This window comes from Eretmochelys imbricata, chromosome 6 (genome assembly GCF_965152235.1).
Source record: "Eretmochelys imbricata isolate rEreImb1 chromosome 6, rEreImb1.hap1, whole genome shotgun sequence".
NCBI lineage: Eukaryota > Metazoa > Chordata > Testudines > Cheloniidae > Eretmochelys > Eretmochelys imbricata.
The window spans coordinates 88,034,648-88,058,566 of NC_135577.1; the positions used below are offsets into that span (position 1 = coordinate 88,034,648).

The window sequence follows — 23,919 nt, forward strand, 5'->3', positions numbered from 1 at the left end:
TTTAAAAGGAAAGGAGGAACAGTCCTCCCAAAAGTTAATGGCTCTGCAGATACAGCATTATTCAGGACTAAGCAGACCACACCGGGGACAGGGACGGGGTTGCGGAAGGGGGCGGGGGGCTGGATTAACTGGGGTTTGTAACTACTGTAAACAGCCTGGACACTGGAAAAAAGAGTGTCCAAGACGACCTTATAATTGTATGGGAAATCAAGTGAACCCCCCGCTGGTTCCTCCAGCTGATCCCCAACCCTATTTTTCACCCCAACAATGACGGAATGCTGGGGAACCTCACAAAGTTTTAGCTCCCTTATTACCTCTGTCCCCTACTGGAGAATATGTCCTGACTGTAAATGATTTCTCTCTCCCTTTCCTTGTTGATACTGGAGCTTCTCTTTCTACAATCCGCACCACTGACTTGCCTGAGGTTCCCCGATCTGGAAAATCTGTGTCTGATGTTGGCATTACAGGGATCCCTACCTCTTTTCCCCTCTCAAAACCTTTGTCTGTTCAGGTCGGTCCCCTCTCTGAGGAGCATGCAATCCTCCTCTCTGATTCCACCCCTACAAACCTTCTGGGACGGGACTTGCTATGCAAACTTGGCTGTTCTATTTACTGCTCCCCAGATGGTGTCTATCTGCAAATCCCTCAGTCTTCCTTATGTGATTCTGTAGCCTCCCTGCTGTCTGAAACTTCCCTCTCCACTCCGGTCCCTTGCTGTCCCTTAACTCCGTCCCTAGAGCACCTAATCTCTCAGGTTCCTTCCTCCCTATGGCCATCGCACCCATCTGAAGTGGGCCGATTAAATACTGACCCAGTTTGGATTACTGTAGACAATTCCAAACCTCTGCCTCGCCTGTCTCAGTATCCTTTGAATCCTGAGGCAGAGGCTGGGATTGCTCCAGTTATATCTGCATTAAAAGAACAAGGAATTATTGTCCCTTGTTCCAGCCCCTGTAACACCCCTATCCTCCCAGTTCAAAAGGCTGATGGCAAATCGTGGCGATTTGTTCAAGACCTTCGAGTTATTAACCGTATTGTCATACCTTCTTTTGCAGTGGTTCCTAACCCTGCTACAATACTAGCGTCTATTCCTCCAAATGCAACCCACTTTACTGTTGTAGATTTGTGCTCCGCTTTCTTCTCTGTCCCAGTTCACTCTGAATCCCAGTATCTCTTTGCCTTCTCCTACAAGGGTCAGCAATATACATGGACTAACCTTCCCCAGGGGTATACAGAGAGTCCATCCTATTTTTCTCAAGCCCTAGCCAGGGATCTCGCTGGTCTGGTTTTCCCATCAGGATCCACACTGATCCAATATGTGGACGACTTACTCCTGTGCTTCCTCTCTCTGTCTGCCTCAGAAACTGATTCACTAACACTTCTCACAGCTTTAGCGAACAAGGGTCATAAGGCTTCTCGCACAAAATTGCAGCTCTGCCAAACCTCTGTCACATACCTAGGCTTCCTTCTCTCCCAGGGCTCCCGTACACTCTCTCCAGCCCGGGTACAAGCCATCCTTAGCTTTCCCCAGCCTTGCTCTCCATGCCAGGTCAGAAAATTCTTAGGCATGACAGGGTTCTGTAGGCAATGGATTCCCCAATATGCTTCTCTGGCTAAACCACCCAAGAACTCACTCGATCCTCTGTACCTAACCCCATGCCATGGCCACTTGAAGCAAATGCTGCTTTCATCTCCCTTAAGCAGAATTTAGCCTCTGCCCCTGCCTTAGGGTTACCTAACTATGACAAGCCTTTTACCCTTTTCTGTCACGAACAATCTGCTTGTGCCCTCGGGGTTCTTACTCAGGAGCACGGTGACAGAAATCGCCCGGTGGCTTATTTTTCTGCAACCTTGGCCCCTGTAGCCCAGGGTTTACGCCCTTGCCTACACACTGTAGCTGCTGCAGCGCGCCTGGTCGAGATGTCTGAGTCCCTTGTCCTCCGCTCTCCTCTCACTCTCATGGTTCCCCATTCTGTGGAAACTCTCCTTCTGCAACGCAACACTGCTCACCTCTCCTCTGCTCCCCTCACTAGGTATGAACTTTTGCTGCTTTCAGCCTCACATATCACTATTAAGCGCTGCTCCCGGTTAAACCCTGCTACCCTCCTTCCTTTACCTAGTGATGATGAACCCCATGACTGCCTTGCAACTGTCTCCGCTATCACTGTCCCGCGCCCCGACCTTTCAGATGTACCTCTTCCTAACTCTGACCTGGTATTATTCACTGATGGGTCCTCTTATAGAAATGACCAAGGCCACCTTCTTGCAGGGTACGCTGTGGTCTCTCTCTCTGAGACCATAGAAGCTGCGCCCTTACCCTCTGTGACCTCTGCCCAGGTGGCTGAACTGATTGCTCTAACCCGTGCCTGCTTTCTAGCCGAGGGGCTCTCTGCCACTATTTTTACTGATTCTCGGTATGCCTTTGGGGTTGTGCATGACTTTGGCACCCTCTGGCAGGCTCGAGGTTTTCTTACCTCTACTGGTACCCCTATCAAGAATGGCCCCTACATTGCCGCCCTCCTGTATGCAGTTTTACTACCGTCTGCCTTGGCAATTGTTAAGTGTACTGGCCACTCAGCGGCAGACACCGAGTTGGCAAAAGGTAATGCACTTGCTGATGCTGCTGCAAAACATGCCGCCACTATAAAACCTTCACCAGAAGCGTTTCTTGGTCCCCTCTCTCTCTGTAACGCCACCATCCCTGTCTCATCTCGCTCAGCTCCAGGATTCTGCCCCAGAAACAGAGAAAGACTCCTGGAGTGCTTTGGGTTGCTCTTTGCATTCTGATTCCCTTTGGCGATCGCCCACCGGTACCTTTGTAGCCCCCCTCTCACTCTACCGGTCTCTAGCCGCCCTGCTACATGGTGTTTCGCATGTCGGCAAGGAGGGGATGGTCTCTGCTATGAGTAAGGCGGGGTGGTGGGCTCCCCATTTCAGCTCCTTTGCAACCCGCCACTGTGCCGCTTGTGTTACTTGTCAAAGCCACAATGTAGGCAAATCTGTAAAAGTAACACAAGGGTTCCAGGGTTTGCCTCAAGCACCTTTCCTACACTGGCAACTTGATTTTGTACAAATGCCAAAGTGTCAGAAATATGAATTCATTTTATTTATAATATGTCTGTTTTCGGGTTGGATTGAAGCCTTTCCCTGTCGCAAAGCTGATTCATTGTCCATTGCAAAATGTCTGTTAAACCACATTATCCCTACCAAGGGAATTCCTGCCACTTTGTCTAGTGACCGGGGAACACATTTTACTGGAAAAATTGTTCAACATCTAAACCAGGTATTACATGTCACCCACCTGTTGCACTGCCCTTACCATCCACAGAGTGCACGGGCAGTTGAAAGGCGAAATGGTGTGCTTAGAAATAAGCTGGCAAAAATCTGTAGTTCCACAGGGTTAAACTGGCCAGCTGCTTTACCACTGGCCCTTATGGAAATTCGGTCATCCCCATCCCAGAGACACAAACTGAGTCCATTTGAAATCATCATGGGACGCCCTATGCGAACAATGGCTACTATTACCCCAGCCCCAGACCTAAACCTAACTCACAGCATGCTCCTCCAGTACTGCAAAGGGTTGATGCAAGCTGTGAGCTCCTTCCATTCGCAGGTGCGAGCAGCTTGGCCGACGGAACCCACCTCTGCTGCCTGTCACACTCTTGAGCCTGGTGATTGGGTCTACCTGCGGCACCACCTTCGGAAGCACGCCTTGGAACCCCGGTGGAAGGGTCCATACCAGGTACTGCTCACCACCCAGACAGCAGTGAAATTATCCGGCATCGCTGCATGGATCCACGCCTCACAGTGTAAGCCAGTGCCACCTCAAGGGGACCTAGCACCTCTGCAAGACCACGCAGAACCAGCTTCAACCCCAGAAGACAAAGAGGAACAGCCTGCAATACCTTACAATCTGCGCTCTCGTAAGGGTTGCCAGAAGCAGAGGGTAAGCAGACTGCAGGACCCAACAAACAAGAAGCAGTAGTGAGCCTAGCGCCTGCTGCCTGATGGACGTAAAACCGTGACTGCGGTTCCCTCGAAAGGGGTTGTCGGAACCAGAAAGGGTCCTGCTTCCAACATGTGTCCTTTGAGAAGCTTAATCCTCAGCTACTGTGTCCTGAAGGTCTGGGGAATCCAGAGTGACAGTGACAATTCTTTCATCCAACAACAGGTGCAGATAGCCCAGATCCTGAATATTTCTAATTGCTGGGTCTGCAGCCACATCCCAGCTCACTCACTAGCTAGTATCCCCACCATGGCAATCCCTTTGAATTCCTCAGAGCTTGCTGGAGAACCCTATCCACTTAAAAGGACATGGAAGGAAAATGACACTTGGGGGCTGGGAAAAACATATGTTCCTAAACTTATAAGTGTGGTGAAAGGAAAGGGCCACTGGTGCTGGGTGTGTAATGGGACAGGGCTGAATCTAGGGAGGAGCAGCTGTCTCCAATACATCGTGTCCCATGGTGTATGGGACTATTCAAACAAAGTTGGAGAATGGCAAACCGGGTATGGAAAGATAAACTTCCTCTCAACCTGGGACCAAACCAAAGATTCAATCCCTTGCTCCCCCTACAGCCTCCCTGAGAAAAACAGCACCATCTACAAATGTCATGTGAATGCTGCCTCTTCTCCCAGTAGAAAATCATCCTGTGCCCTTTGGGGGATACTATTCCTCCTTCGTAAATTCTTACATGTCAAAGGGTTGCAGTCAACCCTTCCCAGCTTTAATGGGACATCATTGCGTTTGTGGGGAAAATGCTTTCACTGTGTTACCAGCAAATTGGTCTGGTATCTGTTATCCTGCTCAGCTTTTCCCACAATTCCGGGTGCTTCAATCCCTCCCACGAAATCGCCTCCGTAATTTTAGGCGAAAAAGGAGGGACTTGCCAGATGCTAAATGGTATGTGGATAACATAAGCCCCATAACTTGGGAAGAAGCTGTTGGCATTTCTTTAGTCCCAGTAGGGGGGGTAATCCACCATGCAAAAAGGCTTTTAAGGTTACAAGCGGTGGTTGAGATCATGCCCAATGAAACAGGAGAGAGCTTAAAAGCTCTAGCCAAAGAAGCAGGAGCGGTCTGACAAGTGGCCCTCCAAAACCATCGGGCATTAGATATAATACTGGCAGCCAAAGGAGGGACCTGTGCTCTAATTGGAACAGAATGCTGTGTATACATACCTGATAATACTAATGAGGTAGTAAATCGTGCTAGCCATCTGGAGCAAATTGCATACCTTCCCCACAAAGAACCAAGTTCCTTGTGGAAATGGATAAGTAACTTATTCAATTTCTCTAGTCTGGGAAACTGGTTGTTTCAAGGAATCCTGACTATCCTATTTGGAATTCTAATAATCTTTGTGTGTTTTCAATTGATTTCTTGTTGTATCCAAAACTGCACAAGACACACCATCCATCAGGTTACCCCTAACCAGAGTGCTAATCTAATGTTGTTAAATGTCACCAGTGAAAGTAATGAAAAAGAACGATTGATGTATGGAATCCAGTAAGTCATTGGTCATGGGCGTAGCCTTGACCAAAAGGGGGGATTATGGAAGTATAACATTGTATAAGTATAACGTTGTATAAGGGGACATGCTGGATACATTGTATATGAGAGGGCATGCCAAAACATGTTACAAAGTATCTGAGGGAGCACACGTACGGACAGTTAGCTTTTGAATGGAGAAGCAATTAAGATAGAGCCAGCACGTCTAAGAAGCAGGCATCAGAATGGAAGGTGTGAAGAGCAATTAGTTCAGTTAACTGGAAGCTGTTAAAGGAGATTGTTAAGGGTGGCAGGTAATTGAAGATACGTGACTGGTCTCAGGGATCTCGAAGGGTGGTGACTAAAATCTTTTTCTTCTTTTGTCTGTAACTTCTCTGTAACTTGTTCTCCAAAAAACTGTATAACTTAAGAGACACAAGCCCCACTCGGGGGGCTCATTTCTAAATGTATTAGCAGAGCAGCTTTGCTAATAAAACAGAGTGTGGTCTGATAAATTGTGAGTCTGAGTCAAACTTTGACATGGGGTATATAAACCCCACCCTGGAACTGAAGGAGTTCAAAGGAGAAACTCTGGGTCAAGGCCAACCCTCCCATCCACACCTGCAGAGAATGCTCGAGCTGCAGGTCGAACTTAAAGGGAATCAGCTAGGGCAAAGAGAGAGAGAGACCTACCCTGCGAGCTCCTGCCTGCTGAGCCCAGAGGGGCTGAAGGTTCAGTTTCTCTTTTTCTTTACTACTTTACTTTGTATCAAACTGTAAGACTTTGGCAGGAGAGTGGGTATTAGAAGGTGGCCAAGGGAGGCAGCCTTAAGACACTCCTGGGTGCTGGACATTGTTGCCTCTTAGAGTGTCCTGGGCTGGAGCCCAGTAGAGTAGGAGGGCAGAGGCTCCCTACCAACCCCCGTAGTTATGAAGTTACCCTACCGACCCCTTTAGTTACCCTTCACCTCCAGATTTCTCCTTGGTGAAGCAAGGGCAGGGTAAAGACTTTGAAAACTGTGTGACTGGGGGACTGGACACCTGCAGGGGTCAACAGATGGAGTGATAATCCCCCACAGTGGTCAGGGTGTGGGACCCCATATCTTCCTGAAGATTCTTTTAGTACAGAGAGGATTAAGGATAATTGATTACCTGACCAAAGGATTGAGTCAACACCCACCAAAAGGCAGGCTGCCACAGCATGTGACAATGGCCAATGAGAGACATTGGAGGTAGGACAAGTAGAAACCTAGTAGCCTAACCATTAGGTGATGCTGCCAGTGAGCACTGTCCATCACACACAATATCAGCACTTTAGGCAGTGCGCCCTGTCCAGAGGGTTAATTTCCCCTCAATGGGATAGAATTATTGGGGGTGCCTACTAGAATTTCAGAAAATGCAAAGATCAACTTTCCTGAAAATTAGGCATCAATCTACCTTCTGTGCCAAAAGGATGTTGAATTTGCAAGGTGGCCAGAGCCTTTGTAGCAAGTTTCTGGGACTTTTTTGTCTAGTGTCCTATGTGGACTGATTAGAGAATTAAGTTTAAGTCATTTGGTTAATCCTGGAACATGTTAGGATACTCTGGATTCAATCAAAGAAAGGATGGGGTGAAGTGGGAGAGGTCAGTGATAGCCCAGAGATGCTGTGGCTGTCCCTTCATTCCCTACTGCCAGGACAGATTTATTACATCAAAACAACTCCTAAAGGCAATTTTAAGAAGACATGGCCACTGAGCCACAAGTTCTAATGTTTGTTTCTCATTGCCCTCCTTCCATTTACAAAATATGTTTATCTTAAAGTTCAGTTGTTCTTTCACTGGTCTCTGGATTGTGCACTATCAGCATTGTTTAAAGTTTTTCAACTTTTTTTTTTAAATGACTGTGGTTCTTCTGTTTTGTTGTTGTTTTTAACCTTCTGCAGATGCCCAGCACAGAATAGGGTAGGTTGCCCCTATGTATGTCATGTGATTAGACAGATACCTGATATGAATCCAGGTTGGCTGCCTCAGCTACACCCAGCAAGATGATGCTTATGACTTGGTTCCGTATGTATAACTGCACTACTACTAGGTTTCTTTTACACAAATACTCACATAACTAACCTGTCAGGGGATCTGGATCTGAGACAATTATACCAGCACAATCCAATGAAACATTTCATACTAAGAATACGAGAAGGTTGCATACATTGTTGATTCAGTAGGCCAAGTACATTGCACACACCAGGAGCTCCTTGCATTACTTCATTCCACCTCCTCCCCCCACAGCACTCTGCATACCACCCTCTCATCCCCCTCTATTTCAGGTGTTAATGACTCCAATAAGAGGTTCTTTGATCTATAGAAAATTACACAGGCAGATGGAATTGCTGGCTCTGGTAACCAGATGTCAGGGGCTATGTGCCCCCCAAATCCCTCTTTTCGTTTTTGTCCATCAATCAGTAGGGTTCTGCCCACTGCTGCCTAGAACATCCCTTTAAATTCGGTAGTTGATCTTGTATGGCATGCAAGTTATCGTATTACAGAAGGACGGACAGAGAAATCCCATTGCGTTGAGTGTTAGATATTGCTTTGCTCTGCCAACCAGTTTATGAAACAAGATTACATTGAAACTCTTCCAAATTAACTGAATATTTGCTCAGAAAATGTTTTCTTTAATGAAATATGTTAGCAGTCTTTTATAATGCCTTGCATGAAAAGGTATTATTTGTAAAAAATCAAAAGACTGCAAGTCTGTATATAACATGGTATATTGCCGGGGTTCTCAAACTGTTGTATGCGATGTAAGACATCTCCAGGGGGCTACATGGGAGAAATTATGTAATGGTGGATTTTATGTATTAATAATTTTATTTATTGCATTTTCATAATAGGCTCAGTGGTAATTTGTTATATAAAATAGGATAGTTAATTTACTTTGGGATGGACCAATGAGCACACAGATACACAGCTTCTGACGTACAGAACCTCCAATCACTGTACAGCTCAGGTTCAGTTACCCAGCAATTGTCCAGTCTACCTGAGCTCAGAACTTAGGGGTCTTTTTTTGGTTGTACACGTCACACTATAACTATATCTTTACATAACAGTGAAATATGGACAGATGGCTAAAGACAGGTAGTGTTAAGAACACACAAAGTATCAGTGATAAAATGCAAAGTGATGAAATTTGTCTTCTTAGTGCAAGTGCACTTGCTGAAATTGCTGGTGAGACAATGACTATTGACTCAACAAGTGGCTCTCAACCTATGAAGCGAAACATTGACACGAGGGACAAAACAGGATCTATCTCAAACAGACATAAACATGACGAAAACTACAACAAAAAGGGATTTTCTTAGACTGGCGACAATGAATACACTCAGCCACAGCGTGTGTTATATGGTGAAGTCCTGTCGACTAACAGCCTAAAATCATCTCTTCTATGCAGACACTTGGAAAAAAAAATGAACACCACAAGGACAAACCAGCAGAATTTTTCAAGCAGATGTAGGTGCAGATAATGGGTGAGCAAGAAAGTTTTGTGCTCTGCTGCTAACAATATTAAGGCCCTTGAAGCATCATACTTAGTGAGTTACAGAGTTGGAAAGTCAGGAAAACCTCCCACCATAGCAGAGGAATTAATATTACCTGTGGCTGCAGACATAGAAAGCACTATGCTTGGAGACAAGGCCCAAAAATTAATTCAGTCATTATCAAACAACACAATGTTGCATCAAATTGATGATATGGCCAGTGAGGTCCTAACTCAGTTAGTGAACTGTGTCACTAGGGGCCAGTAATTTGCTCTGCAGCTGGATGAATCCACAGACATGGTAGGCTTAGTTCACCTTCTGGTGTACGTGCAGTACATTTACGAAGGTACAATATAGGAAGACCTTTTTTGTTTTACCAGTCATTGCCTACCAGAACAACACCAGAGGAGATTTTCCAGTTGCTTGACAGCTTCAAAAATCAACATATCATCATCTGGTCATGATGTATTGGCATCTGCACCAATAGAGTAAAGCCAATGACTGGTAGGAATAGTGGAGTAGTGACAAATATCAGAGCAGTCACTCCCAATGTGATGTGGGTGCAGTATACATAGGGAAGCACTTTGCCAAAAGCATGCCCACCAACTTGAAGGTGTTGAACAATGCTGTGAAGATGGTAAGCATTATTAAAGCTCAACCCTTTAATTCCAGAATCTTTTCCACTCTATGTAATGAGATGAGAATGCTCCACACGGAGGTTCGATGGCTGTTGCCTAGGCCTGGAAGCGACCAGAATTTTTTGTGATCTTTCTTGTATGGCAACCAACTATCACTAAGTTCAGTTTGCCTGGGTGACAAGATAGACTGGAATGTCCATGGGGACTGTCTGTGACTCCATGGTAAGACTGTTATAGTGCTTCAGGAGGTCACATTTGTTACCGGGTTGGTGAAATTTAATTATAGAACACACAACCAGTTTGGGGTGTCTGCCCTGCCTTTTGACAATCTGCCCTGAGGTTGGCACTCCCAGTTGTGAACCACTCCAGACACTGACAACTGGCGTAGTTGGGAGGATTCACATGCCACGGGTCAACTGGGTGTATAGATTATAACCCCAGCACTGTTAAAAGTTTAAATTAGATATTGAGAATTTTTAAAGGTTAAAGATTAGACACACTGAGTGAACCACTCCAGACAGCATGACAGAAGCAGAAGTTTCTGAAAAACCAATGGTGTTGTTCCAGTCTCACAGTAAGGACACTACCCTCTAATAGTGAATTAGTGGCCATGTCCCAGGCCTGGGCTACCCTGGGGCCGGGTTCGAACTAAGATATGCAACTTCAGCTACGCTATTCACGTAGCTGAAGTCTAAGTATCTTAGTTTGACTTACCTGGCCGTCCTCATGGCGGTGAGTAGACTGCGGCGGCTCCCCCGTCGACGCCACTTACTCTTCCTGCCGAGGTGGAGTACATGCGTCGATTCGGAGATCAATTTATCACATCTAGACGAGACGCGATAAATTGATCCCCGATAGATCGATCACTACCCGCCAATCTGGAGGGCAGTGAAGATGTACCCCTAGAAAGGGAAAGTCATACAACAGAAGATAAAAAACCAAAGGCGTAATTTTCCAAGATGGGGATGGATTATGTATTTTTAGTAGGGTGGACTATTATAGTCAAAGCATCATTTCAATTTATTTTCACTGGAAGCAAGGAAGATTTTCCTTCCTGCTTAATATTTAGAATAATTATTAGATTTTTTTTCTTTTTACAATTTATAGTTTTTAAAACAGTTTATTCTTTGACCAGAATTATATTTGCAACAAGACCAGAAACATTTTATAATGAAACATTTGCACTGCAATAGCTTTTGACTTCTCATTACTCTAATCCTAACATGTCTAGTTTGACCATTATTTGTTACCATTTAATAATCTGATTTGGAGTAACAGTACCATTCATTAGTAGGAAGCTAAGCAAAAAACACTACAAGTTGGAAAGCCTGTCTAAATGTGACAACTTCCTAACAGTTAAATCTATAGTCTGTGAAATAGGCTCACAAGTAAGTGGTGAAAGCCTCACTACTTGCGACATTATAAAATGTATTAAAAGGAACAATCCTGCATGGGCAGGGATATGGACTAATAGGTCATTTCCATCTCTAACTTCTATGAGTGAATAGTACTATTAAAAAGTTCACTACCACTCTTCTTAATAAGGGTTTTTCAACATTAGTCACATGTTCACACACCAAGACATCCAACCATCAGCTAAAGTAGAATAGAGAAGCATACAAAGTACTTTTGTTTTAAATCACGTGGACATTGAAATAACAAAGCATATGGACAAGAGAAGTTCTTCTTAGGGCATAAGGAAGACAAATGGTCCATTGGGCTACCTGTGCCACAAGAAGAAAATATAAAATGGATTACAAATTGCATTAGACAAAAAAAGCACCAGAGTTTTCCAGTATGGTGCTGACACAAGACAGAGAATAGGTCAATAGTAGTCTTCACATGCCAGGAGGGGAGCACAGTTACCAGAAACTTTCCTAGGTTTATCTAGCTTTCACAAGGGCAGCAATACACTACAATCTGCATCCAGTCTGTTCTACCTCCTGCTCCCTGCTGGTGGAGGGATCCTCTGTGTAATATCTCTCTTCCACTTATTGGGACAAATAGTTAAACAAAATAATTTAAAAATATTTGTAACAACATCATACAAGAGGCTGTACTTACAAAGCTCAATATACAGATTATCCAGCCAGTTAAAGACACTTACTATTGCTGTGTAAAGGGTAGTTGTTGTGTGATGTACTAATCTTCATGATTCCCAAAATATGGATAAAGCTTTAGAACAACCTTTTCCTATTTTCTATATTTGACAAAGAGAATATGAAGCTCTGTCTCTGGATTATGGAAAAATACTTTACATAACACAGTTTATAGATGCCAGCTTCACTATTGTAAGACCTAAGGAGCTTTCAGAGCATTCAAGGCTTTCTACTGGAGGTAGGCTTGACCTAGAAAATTCATATCTAGTTTGGGGTTCAATCTTTTATTATCCTCAATGTTAGCATACTCAGATTTGGAGTTCCTAGCCATGGCCATAGAAGCACATATAGCTCAAGTAGAGCTCTCTTTGCCTGAACACTCCCCAAACTGTTGTAGTGGGGGTCCTCCTCACTCGGCCCCAAGTGCTATTTAAGCCTTTTGTGTCAGAACAGGGTCCCAGTGGCTGGGCCTCCAGGCAAACTTTTGAGGTGTAGATCTTCTGTATATTACCCCTCCTGAGAGCTGGGACCCCATGGTCCAACTGCCTATCCCTTCGACCAGTTTTAACCCCACAGACTTCCCCATAGCTTAAACACACCCTCTCCCAGAACTTCAGCCATGTAGACACTCTTGGTTTGCACTTTCTCTTCAGGACCACATGATAGAGAGCCAACAAAACAGACTTTTACAAGATTCTAAAACATTTAGAAATTTAGAACTATTTAGAAAAGCTGGACGTGCACAAGTCCATGGGGCCGGATGCATTGCATCCGAGAGTGCTAAAGGAGTTGGCAGATGTGATTGCAGAGCCATTGGCCATTATCTTTGAAAACTCACGGCGATCCGGGGAAGTCCCGGACGACTGGAAAAAGGCTAATCTTTAAAAAAGGGAAGAAGGAGGATCCTGGGAACTACAGGCCAGTCAGCCTCACCTCAGTCCCTGGAAAAATCATGGAGCAGGTTCTCAAGGAATCAATTCTGAAGCACTTAGAGAAGAGGAAAGTGATCAGGAACAGTCAGCATGGATTCACCAAGGGCAAGTCATGCCTGACTAATCTAATTGCCTTCTATGACGAGATAACTGGTTCTGTGGATGAAGGGAAAGCAGTGAACGTGTTGTTCCTTGACTTTAGCAAAGCTTTTGACACTGTCTCCCACAGTATTCTTGCCAGTAAGTTAAAGAAGTATGGGCTGGATGAATGGACTATAAGGTGGATAGAAAGCTGGCTAGATTGTCGGGCTCAACGGGTAGTGATCAATGGCTCCATGTCTAATTGGCAGCCGGTATCAAGTGGAGTGTCCCAAGGGTCGGTCCTGGGGCTGGTTTTGTTCAGTATCTTCATAAATAAATGTTTTGTTCAATATCTTCATAAATGATCTGGAGGATGGTGTGGATTGCACCCTCAGCAAGTTTGCAGATGACACTAAACTGGGAGGAGAGGTAGATACGCTGGAGGGTAGGGATAGGATACAGAGGGACCTAGACAAATTGGAGGATTGGGCCAAAAGAAATCTGATGAGGTTCAACAAGGACAAGTGCTGAGTCCTGCACTTAGGACGGAAGAATCCCATGCACCGCTACAGACTAGGGACCGAATGGCTCGGCAGCAGTTCTTCAGAAAAGGACCTAGGGGTTATAGTGGACGAGAAGCTGGATATGAGTCAACAGTGTGTCCTTGTTGCCAAGAAGGCCAATGGCATTTTGGGATGTATACGTAGGGGCATTGCCAGCAGATCGAGGGATGTGATCGTTCCCCTCTATTCGACACTGGTGAGGCCTCATCTGGAATACTGTGTCCAGTTTTGGGCCCCACACTACAAGAAGGATGTGGAAAAATTGGAAAGAGTCCAGCGGAGGGCAACAAAAATGATTAGGGGACTGGAACACATGAATTATGATGAGAGGCTGAGGGAACTGGGATTGTTTAGTCTACGGAAGAGAAGAATGAGGGGGGATTTGATAGCTGCTTTCAACTACCTGAAAAGGGGTTCCAAAGAGGATGGCTCTAGACTGTTCTCAGTGGTAGCAGATGACAGAACAAGGAGTAATGGTCTCAAGTTGCAGTGAGGGAGATTTAGGTTGGATATTAGGAAAAACTTTTTCACTAGGAGGGTGGTGAAACACTGGAATGCGTTACCTAGGGAGGTGGTGGAATCTCCTTCCTTAGAAGTTTTTAAGGTCAGGCTTGACAAAGCCCTGGCTGGGATGATTTAATTGGGTATTGGTCCTGCTTTGAGCAGGGTGTTCGACTTGATGACCTCCTGAGGTCCCTTCCAACCCTGATATTCTATGATTCTATGATCATTACCCTTTACTTAGTTAATGTAAGAGATATACATATCTATAAAAAAATAAACACACCCATATGTGTTTTCCTGCCTTAGGTTCCTCACCAATCTGGAGGTTCTCTGGGCTTGGGCAGAGCCTACTGGTGTGTCCTGGATCCTTCCCCTGCAGCTTACAGCTTCTCCTCAGAATGATAGAGCCTTTTCTAGGTCTGCTAGTTTTCTCTGTTCTTGGTTAGTCATACAGTTAAACTGGACCCCCTTGCTACAAGAGTATGCCTGCCTCTTCCTTGTTCCTGTCCAAAACTTCCTGTCCCTCCAAAAGCCTTCCCCATTGTTCTTTCTGAGTCCTTTTGAAACCCCTGATTTCCCACCTCTGTCCTGTTTGGGACAGTTCCACTCTCCAATTCTCCCTCTCTGAAGACAAGTTGAAGGAACTAGCTTCTCTCAGCTCCAGCTAACCGCCTCAGCATACTCATTGTCTGGTCACAGCACAGTCATTAAGGTTAATGACTCTCCATTGTCCCTCGTCTGGAACATATGTGCTACTGCCCCTCTGAGCAAATAGTGGAATCCATGTAGAGGCATTCTGTGACATAATAATTTCCCAATGACTTCATAACATCAATGAGAATTCGTAAGTTGTACATAGTCAAATTTACAGGTGGTCACAACTCCATCTCTACCTCTTACAGTTTCAAATCTTTATAATTTATAAAATAAAAACCATAAGTGCTTCAGTATTAACCTGGAAATTAACAGTATTTCTACTATTTTCTTAAAACACATGGAAAAAATACAACTCTAACCTAATTCCACCATAAAATAGTCTGTTCCAATATATTTATTGTATGTTCTCGCCAATGGAAACAAACATACATTATAAATTATACTCTAGAAGACACAATGTGCTATGAGGGATATATTCCCCGCCCCCGTCTGACTTCAAATAATCTATTTTACAGCTCTAAAGATAAAATTCTTGTTGTAAAATCACATTGACTAGAATTTTATTTAGAACCATCAAAATAAAATAAGTATTCCATTTTTCACATAATATGGAAAAGAAAAACTATAAAACTGTAAATTATATATACACACCTTTCACTAAAGAAAATAAAATGCACACAAAACAAGTTTCTCAAGAAGATATACTTGCAAATGTTAATGGCTCATACTCATAATACCTATAATAACCCAGCCTAATGCTAATATATATTATTAAGATCATATTCAGGGAAAACATCAGAGAAGCAAAAGGCAGAGAAGGAAAGAATAAAAATTATGTTTTTAAAAGCTGTGAATCAAATTCTGCCCCTACCATAGGATTGTCTGAGTGTAACTGAGAGCAGAGGGCCAAATTCTTTTTCCTTTACTTAATAAAGCAGCCCCTGAAGTAAACTGGATTACTTCCATAAGAAAGAGAATGGGATTCATTCCAAAATTTGTCCCACAGTGTCTTTAGGACTCAATCTGTAACCTTTTAGTCAACAGAGTAAGGGGCTGCAGGATAAGAGTCCTTTATTTATAAGCGTGCTCCAAAGATTGGTGGAGGATTGTAAAGTTATTTTTGAAGAATTTAAACAAAAACCAATTGTGATAGGGCTTTAAGTATGTAATAATTTATTTCATTTATTATGCTTCTTTATTGTGTGTATCATGATTATTTCTTGAACCACAATGTCTGATTTAATGTGAGACCATGTTTTCTAAAAATGTTTTCTAAAAATCTGTTCAATACTTGGGGAAAACATAGTTAACAATCCCATATTGTTATATAAGAGCGTTTTTGTGGGAACATCAGGTTACTTCTTCAGACTTGTTTAATCATCCTCTGGGGAGCAATAGCACATTTCCTGTCTACTTCTATTACCTGATGCTGTGTCCTAAGAAAGCACTGCAATGAGGCAAAAAGCAACTTCTGAACTACAAAAAACATTTAAAAATGTAAAGAAAAAATGGAAGCAACAGAATTGTGAAGGAACAACTCATACTGAAAACTAGAAACTTAGCCTTGAGCATTACAAGATTATTCTACATGCATTTAGCAATAAAAAATAACATTTCGTAATGTTTGCCTGTTTAATATACAGCATGATAAAAATCTCACATATGTAAGGAACTTACATATAGATAATTTTTAGTTAGTATTAAAAGCTGTTAGTATCTCCATAGTACAAGACTGTTTAAAATTAGTCACATTTTCAGCTGCAGATACAGCAAGTAAAGCCACAAAGACACACCTACTGTACACACAGAATTGCATGTTTACATGAGCACCTAACTGATCATATGCAGGAATCTTTGGTGTGCAAAGGTGTGGTTTCCCACAAATATGTGTGTAGGAATTTTCGCATAGTCCTGTTGCACTATCAATCCACAAAAACTCAACGGAACGAGATGTCTCACTACAAAACTATAGGTTTCCCATTCCTCTATATGAATCTAGAAATGCTAATTAGCATATTAAAGGGATTGTTCTCCTGTTTACATCCCCATATTTGATATATCAGTAGTTTAAAAAAATGTATAATCTTATGTGAAGAAGTTTATCCAGGATTTAAAGCACATCATACAGCAGAGATACAGTTAAGCTTGGAAGGATTAGATTTTTACTGGCAAGTGTTGATTTCACAGTACACACGAACCTCGGAAAAAATATTTCCATCTTTGCTAATCAAAATGTATAGATAGGCTAAGTAAGAAAAATGCTACTTGAGAACTTACTAGAGTTTGATTTAAGGATATTTATTTTGTCTTTTAGCGATTATAAAGCTTTAACTTTTTGAATTATTGAATGTCTGCTAAAAGAAAAGGAGTACTTGTGGCACCTTAGGGTATGTCTACACTACGGAATAAGGTCGAATTTATAGAAGTCGTTATTTTAGAATTTTAGGTTTTATATATTCGAGTGTGTGTGTCCCCACAGAAAATGCTCTAAGTGCATTATGTGCATTAACTCGGTGGAGTGCTTCCACAGTACTGAGGCAAGCGTCGACTTCCGGAGCATTGTACTGTGGGTAGCTATCCCACAGTTCCCGCAGTCTCCGCTGCCCATTGGAATTCTGGGTTGAGATCCCAATGCCTGATGGGGCTAAAACATTGTCGTGGGTGGTTCTGGGTACATATCGTCAGGCCCCCCTTCCCTCCCTCCCTCCGTGAAAGCAAGGGCAGACAATCATTTTGCACCTTTTTTCCTGAGTTACCTGTGCAGACGCCATACCACGGCAAGCATGGAGCCCGCTCAGCTCACTGTCACCGTATGTCTCCTGGGTGCTGGCAGACGTGGTACTGCTTTGCTACACAGCAGCAACAACCCCTTGCCTTGTGGCAGCAGACGGTGCAATAGGACTGGTAGCTGTCATCGTCATGTCTGAGGTGCTTCTGGTCGCCTGTGTGAGGTCGATCAGGAGCGCCTGGGCAGACATGGGCGCAGGAACTAAATCTGGAGTGACTTGATCAAGTCATTCTCTTTAGTCCTGCAGTCAGTCCTATTGAACCGTCTTATGGTGAGCAGGCAGGCGATATGGATTGCTAGCAGTCCTATTGCATCATATTCTGCCAGGCAGGCAAGAGATGAGGATGGCTAGCAGTCCTACTGCACCATCTTCTGCCGAGCAGCCATGAGATGTGGATGGCATGCAGTCCTTCTGCACTGTCTGCTGCCAGCCAAAGATGTAAAAGATAGATGGAGTGGATCAAAACAAGAAATAGACCAGATTTGTTTTGTACTCATTTGCCTCCTCCCCTCCCCTGTCTAGGGGACTCATTCCTCTAGGTCACACTGCAGTCACTCACAGAGAAGGTGCAGCGAGGTAAATCTAGCCATGTATCAATCAGAGGCCAAACTAACCTCCTTGTTCCAATAAGAACAATAACTTAGGTGCACCATTTCTTATTGGAACCCTCCGTGAAGTCCTGCCTGAAATACTCCTTGATGTAAAGCCACCCCCTTTGTTGATTTTAGCTCCCTGAAGCCAACCCTGTAAGCCGTGTCGCCAGTCGCCCCTCCCTCCATCAGAGCAACGGCAGACAATCGTTCCGCGCCTTTTTTCTGTGCGGATGCCATACCAAGGCAAGCATGGAGGCCGGTCAGCTCACTTTGGCAATTAGGAGCACATTAAACACCACACGCATTATCCAGCAGTATATGCAGCACCAGAACCTGGCAAAGCGATACCGGGCAAGGAGGCGACGTCAGCGCGGTCACGTGAGTGACCAGGACATGGACACAGATTTCTCTGAAAGCATGGGCCCTGCCAATGCATGCATCATGGTGCTGTGGAACGCCGACTCTGGGCTCGGGAAACAAGCACAGACTGGTGGGACCACATAGTGTTGCAGGTCTGGGACAATTCCCAGTGGCTGCGAAACTTTCGCATGCGTAAGGGCACTTTCATGGAACTTTGTGACTTGCTTTCCCCTACCCTGAAGCGCATGAATACCAAGATGAGAGCAGCCCTCACAGTTGAGAAGTGAGTGGCGATAGCCCTGTGGAAGCTTGCAATGCCAGACAGCTACCGGTCAGTTGGGAATCAATTTGGAGTGGGCAAATCTACTGTTGAGGCTGCTGTGATGCAAGTAGCCCACGCAATCAAAGATCTGCTGATATCAAGGGTAGCGACCCTGGGAAATGTGCAGGTCATAGTGGATGGCTTTGCTGCAATGGGATTCCCTAACTGTGTTGGGGCCGTAGACGGAACCCATATCCCTATCTTGGCACCGGAGCACCAAGCCGCCGAGTACATAAGCCGCAAGGGGTACTTTTCAATAGAGCTGCAAGCTCTGGTGGATCACAAGGGACGTTTCACCAACATCAGCGTGGGATGGCCGGGAAAGGTACATGACGCTCGCATCTTCAGGAACTCTGGTCTGTTTCAAAAGCTGCAGGAAGGGACTTTATTCCCAGACCAGAAAATAACTGTTGGGGACGTTGAAATGCCTATAGTTATCCTTGGGGACCCAGCCTACCCCTTAATGCCATGGCTCATGAAGCCGTACACAGGCAGCCTGGACAGTAGTCAGGAGCTGTTCAACTACAGGCTGAGCAAGTGCAGAATGGTGGTAGAATGTGCATTTGGACGTTTAAAGGCGCGCTGGCGCAGTTCACTGACTCGCTTAGACCTCAGCGAAACCAATATTCCCACTGTTATTACTGCTTGCTGTGTGCTCCACAGTATCTGTGAGAGTAAGGGGGAGACATTTATGGCGGGGTGGGAGGTTGAGGCAAATCGCCTGGCTGCTGGTTACGCGCAGCCAGACACCAGGGCGGTTAGAAGAGCACAGAAGGGCGCGGTACGCATCAGAGAAGCTTTGAAAACCAGTTTCATGACTGGACAGGCTACAGTGTGAAAGTTCTGTTTGTTTCTCCTTGATGAAACCCCCCCGCCCCTTGGTTCACTCTACTTCCCTGTAAGCTAACCACCCTCCTCTCCTCCCTTTGATTACAGCTTTCAGAGGCAATAAAGTCATTGTTGCTTCAGATTCATGCATTCTTTATTCATTCATCACACAAATAGGGGGATGACTACCAAGGTAGCCCAGGAGGGGTGGTGGAGGAGGGAAGGAAAATGCCACACAGCGCTTTAAAAGTTTACAACTTTAAAATTTATTGAATGCCAGCCTTCTTCTTTTTGGGCAATCCTCTGTAGTGGAGTGGCTGGTTGGCCGGTGGCCCCCCCACCACATTCTTGGGCGTCTGGGTGTGGAGGCTATGGAACTTGGGGAGGAGGGCGGTTGGTTACACAGGGGCTGTAGTGGCAGTCTGTGCTCCAGCTGCCTTTGCTGCAGCTCAGTCATACACTGGAGCATACTGGTTTGGTCCTCCAGCAGCCTCAGCATTGAATCCTGCCTCCTCTCATCACGCTGCTGCCACATTTGAGCTTCAGCCCTGTCTTCAGCCCGCCACTTACTCTCTTCAGCCCGCCACCTCTCCTCCCGGTCATTTTGTGCTTTCCTGCACTCTGACATTATTTGCCTCCATGCATTCGTCTGTGCTCTGTCAGTGTGGGAGGACAGCATGAGCTCGGAGAACATTTCATCTCGAGTGAGTTTTTTTTTCTTTCTAATCTTCACTAGCCTCTGGGAAGGAGAAGATCCTGTGATCATTGAAACACATGCAGCTGGTGGGAAAAAAAAAGGGACAGCGGTATTTAAAAAGACACATTTTATAAAACAGTGGCTACACTCTTTCAGGGTAAACCTTGCTGTTAACATTACATACATAGCACATGTGCTTTCGTTACAAGGTCACATTTTGCCTTCCCCCACCGTGTGGCTACCCCCCTCCCCGTGGCTAACAGCGGGGAACATTTCTGTTTAGCCACAGGCAAACAGCCCAGCAGGAACGGGCTCCTCTGAGTGTCCCCTGAAGAAAAGCACTCTATTTCCACCAGGTGACCATGAATTATATCTCTCTCTCCTGAGGATAACACAGAGAGATAAAGAACGGATGTTGTTTGAACACCAGCAAACATACACTTCAATGCTTTGTTGTACAATGATTCCCGAGTAAGTGTTACTGGCCTGGAGTGGTAAAGTGTCCTACCATGAAGGACGCAATAAGGCTGCCCTCCCCAGAAACCTTTTGCAAAGGCTTTGGGAGTACATCCAGGAGAGCCACGAATGCCAGGGCAAAGTAATCCTTTCACATGCTTGCTTTTAAACCATGTATAGTATTTTAAAAGGTACACTCACCGGAGGTCCCTTCTCCACCTGCCGGGTCCAGGAAGCAGCCTTGGGTGGGTTCAGGGGGTACTGGCTCCAGGTCCAGGGTGAGAAACAGTTCCTGGCTGTCGGGAAAACCGGTTTCTCTGCTTGCTTGCTGTGAGCTATCTTCTTCTTCGTCCCCAAAACCTGCTTCCGTGTAGCCTCCATCTCCATTGAAGGAGTCAAACAACACAGCTGGGGTAGTGGTGGCTGAACCCCCTAAAATGGCATGCAGCTCATCATAGAAGCGGCATGTTTGGGGCTCTGACCCGGAGCGGCCATTCACCTCTCTGGTTTTCTGGTAGGCTTGCCTCAGCCCCTTAAGTTTCACGCGGCACTGCTTCGGGTCCCTGTTATGGCCTCTGTCCTTCATGCCCTGGGAGATTTTGACAAAGGTTTTGGCATTTCGAAAACTGGAATGGAGTTCTGATAGTACGGATTCCTCTCCCCATACAGCGATCAGATCCCGTACCTCCCGTTCGGTCCATGTTGGAGCTCTTTTGCGATTCTGGGACTCCATCATGGTCACCTCTGCTGATGAGCTCTGCATGGTCACCAGCAGCTTGCCACGCTGGCCAAACAGGAAATAAGATTCAAAAGTTCGCATTCTTTTCCTGTCTACCTGGCCAGTGCATCTGAGTTGAGAGTGCTGTCCGGAGAGGTCACAATGGAGCACTCTGGGATAGCTCCCGGAGGCCAATACCGTCAAATTGTGTCCACAGTACCCCAAATTCAAGCCGGCAAGGCCGATTTAAGCGCTAATCCACTTGTCAGGGGTGGAGTAAGGAAATCGATTTTAAGAGCCCTTTAAGTCGAAATAAAGGGCTTCATCGTGTGGATGGGTGCAGGTTTACATCGATTTAACGCTGCTAAATTCGACCTAAAGTCCTAGTGTAGACCAGAGCTTAGAAACTAACAAATTTATTTGAGCATAAGCTTTCGTGAGCTACAGCATCCAATGAAAAGTACTCCTTTTCTTTTTGTGAATACAGACTAACATGGCTGCTACTCTGAAACCTGAATGTCTGCTGTCATTCAGTAATTACTGTCTCCCCACCCCCAATTTCCCACAACTGTGAAAATTTAAATTGATAAAATTTAAAAATGAAAATCAATATTATCCATCAAAATTATAAAAAAACACCTGCATTTTGCCAAATCTACAGTTAGTTGATAGCTCCCTCTCAGACAGAAAGTTTAGATGTGAACTTCCTGAAAGTTTGAGGATATTTGGATCTATGGGGTTTAGATTTTGCCCATCGCTAACAAAATGACATTATATGCAGAAACACAAAAAAGATATTTTAAATCCTTCACTCATATTAATATGCAAAACAATAATCAAATGCTGTTACTTTGCTGTAATCATACCAAAAAATCATGGTCTGATTCTGATCTCACTTACACAGGAATAATCTTCAGTAACACAAAGGAAATTACACTGAAACAAGTGTAACTGAGATCAGCAACAGAATCAATGTGTATCTCGTATGAGCTCTTCCTAGTTTTCAAACACGTTAGTATGTCCTCAAGCAAAGAAGCAGCAATTTCTGGAGTGCAAGGCAGTCTGCGATCACAATTAAATTCCCAGAAATTTTTTTAAGAATGCCAAAAAATGTAACAATAATAGTTAAGAAACAGAAGTCATGAAAGGCAGTCGCTTTGGCTATGGCAGCATTAGAACAGCAGCAAAACAAAATGTTTGCCTAGTAGGGAGAAGAAAAAAACTGTTAGAGAAATAGATGCAAAGTTTCAAAGGAGATATGTGTGAATGGTAGACAGCAAAAAAAACCCATGCATGCACACAAGAAGGAAACTTCTTTAATTTTAAATATTAAAGTCTTGGGGAGAGAGCCGAGTATATTTGATGCAACTGTGCAGAAGTATTCCTTGCTCCCTCAAGTTTAAGTTTACATTTATCTCTTGGCAATTCTTCTGAGCTGCTGAAGAACATGGACCAAAATCTGTGCAAATTTATACATATTCTTTCCATGTAGGGAACTTTAAAGGCAACATGAAATAGATCTTTATGTAGGTTTTTACCCCATCTTTTCTTTGGCCTGGCTGAGTCCAGAGCTTCTCACTACCGTAACAACAAAATACAAACTAGACATAAGTTTCTTCAAAGTTTAAAAGTAATGCTCAAAATTGTTCTATCCCTCAAATTAGTGACCTGATCCAGAATTAAATATCCATGCCTTCCAGGCTGCACAAGCCTCAGAAGACAACAGATGCAAGCTTTATAGCTAACCGAAGCTCTAGGGGAAAGCCAAAAAACTGCTAAAGTATTCCTACTCCTTGGTCAGGAGCTGTGCAGTTCTCAAAAGCAGGGGGCAGAGATGGAAAATGACAGCTTATGCAAATACCTCCCATGCTATGAAAGTCATGATTCCCAGGGAAGGCCATTTCCTCACTTGGGGTTACACAGCCTGAGCAAGCATAATACCTCTGAAAAGCCATGACTGGAGAGGCATGTTCTGGGTCAGCTTCTGGACAGAGATTGCTTTTATTTGTCTTTTAAAAAAAACAAAACAGAATACCCATCACTCGGGATAAGTGCAGGGAAGATGGGTTCAGGCCAAGGCATGTTTACAATTCCATCCCAGCTGACAGATGTTCCTTGAACCAAGGAAAACACCACTTATGCACTGAAGAGCTGATCTAACCTCCACTGAAGCGAATGGAAGTCTCCCCATTTGCTTTAATGAGTGCTGGATCAGGCCTGAATATGTCAGAGTCTCAATAAACATTATTCCCAAGTTTACAATTCCCATTTTAGTAACTATTTGCTTAGTGCCTAAAGCTTGCCAGGTATGTAAAAGAGGACACAACCCCTGCTCCGAGAGGCTTACAATTTAAGCCCCCAATCCTGCAATCAGATTTGTGCAGTCAGACTCTTGCATCCATAAGCAGCGTCATTCACTTCAGTGGAACTGCTCTGGATATAAGCATATGCCCATGTAATTTGACTGCAGGATCAGGGCTTACATTAGATCCAGACCGTACCCTGCAAGACACCAGGTTAAATCTTGCTCACCTTCCTCTCACAAGACTCCCACTGAAGCTAAGGGGAATTGTGCGAGTGAGGCCAGCAAGATTTTGTGTCCAGAATCTCAAACATACAAGACAGATGGATTGAGATTGGTATAGTAAGAGAAAGGCTTTTCAGCAGAGGTGATTGGC

The 23,919-nt window shown here is 44.5% G+C and overlaps 2 protein-coding genes across 12 annotated transcripts in view; both read right to left on the bottom strand.

The window, feature by feature from the left end:
• SLC25A21 (solute carrier family 25 member 21) overlaps positions 1-23,919 on the bottom strand; it is a 408,519-nt gene that overhangs the window by 332,551 nt on the left and 52,049 nt on the right. The window contains exon 2 of one of the 11 annotated variants that reach the window (XM_077819088.1): positions 10,357-10,419. The exons of the other annotated variants lie outside the window; for them this stretch is intronic. The gene's annotated coding sequence lies outside the window, so the exon portion shown is untranslated. The remainder of the gene's footprint in view (positions 1-10,356; positions 10,420-23,919) is intronic. 11 annotated transcript variants of the gene reach the window in all.
• LOC144265978 (uncharacterized) lies at positions 19,586-21,177 on the bottom strand. The gene is made up of 2 exons (XM_077819093.1): positions 20,725-21,177; positions 19,586-20,150 (listed from the first exon to the last, which is right to left on the bottom strand). Exons 1-2 carry the CDS (start codon positions 21,107-21,109, stop codon positions 19,630-19,632), a joined length of 906 nt encoding a protein of 301 aa, XP_077675219.1. The 5' UTR covers positions 21,110-21,177; the 3' UTR covers positions 19,586-19,629.

What these genes read in the sequence shown, in the direction of transcription:
- LOC144265978 (XM_077819093.1), bottom strand. Translation starts at nt 21,109, where the DNA reads ATGAAGGACAGAGGCCATAACAGGGACCCGAAGCAGTGCCGCGTGAAA. An exon ending in AGGTGGAGAAGGGACCTCCG is followed by an intron (nt 20,151 to 20,724) that starts GTGAGTGTACCT and finishes TTTTCCCACCAG; the next exon opens with CTGCATGTGTTTCAATGATC.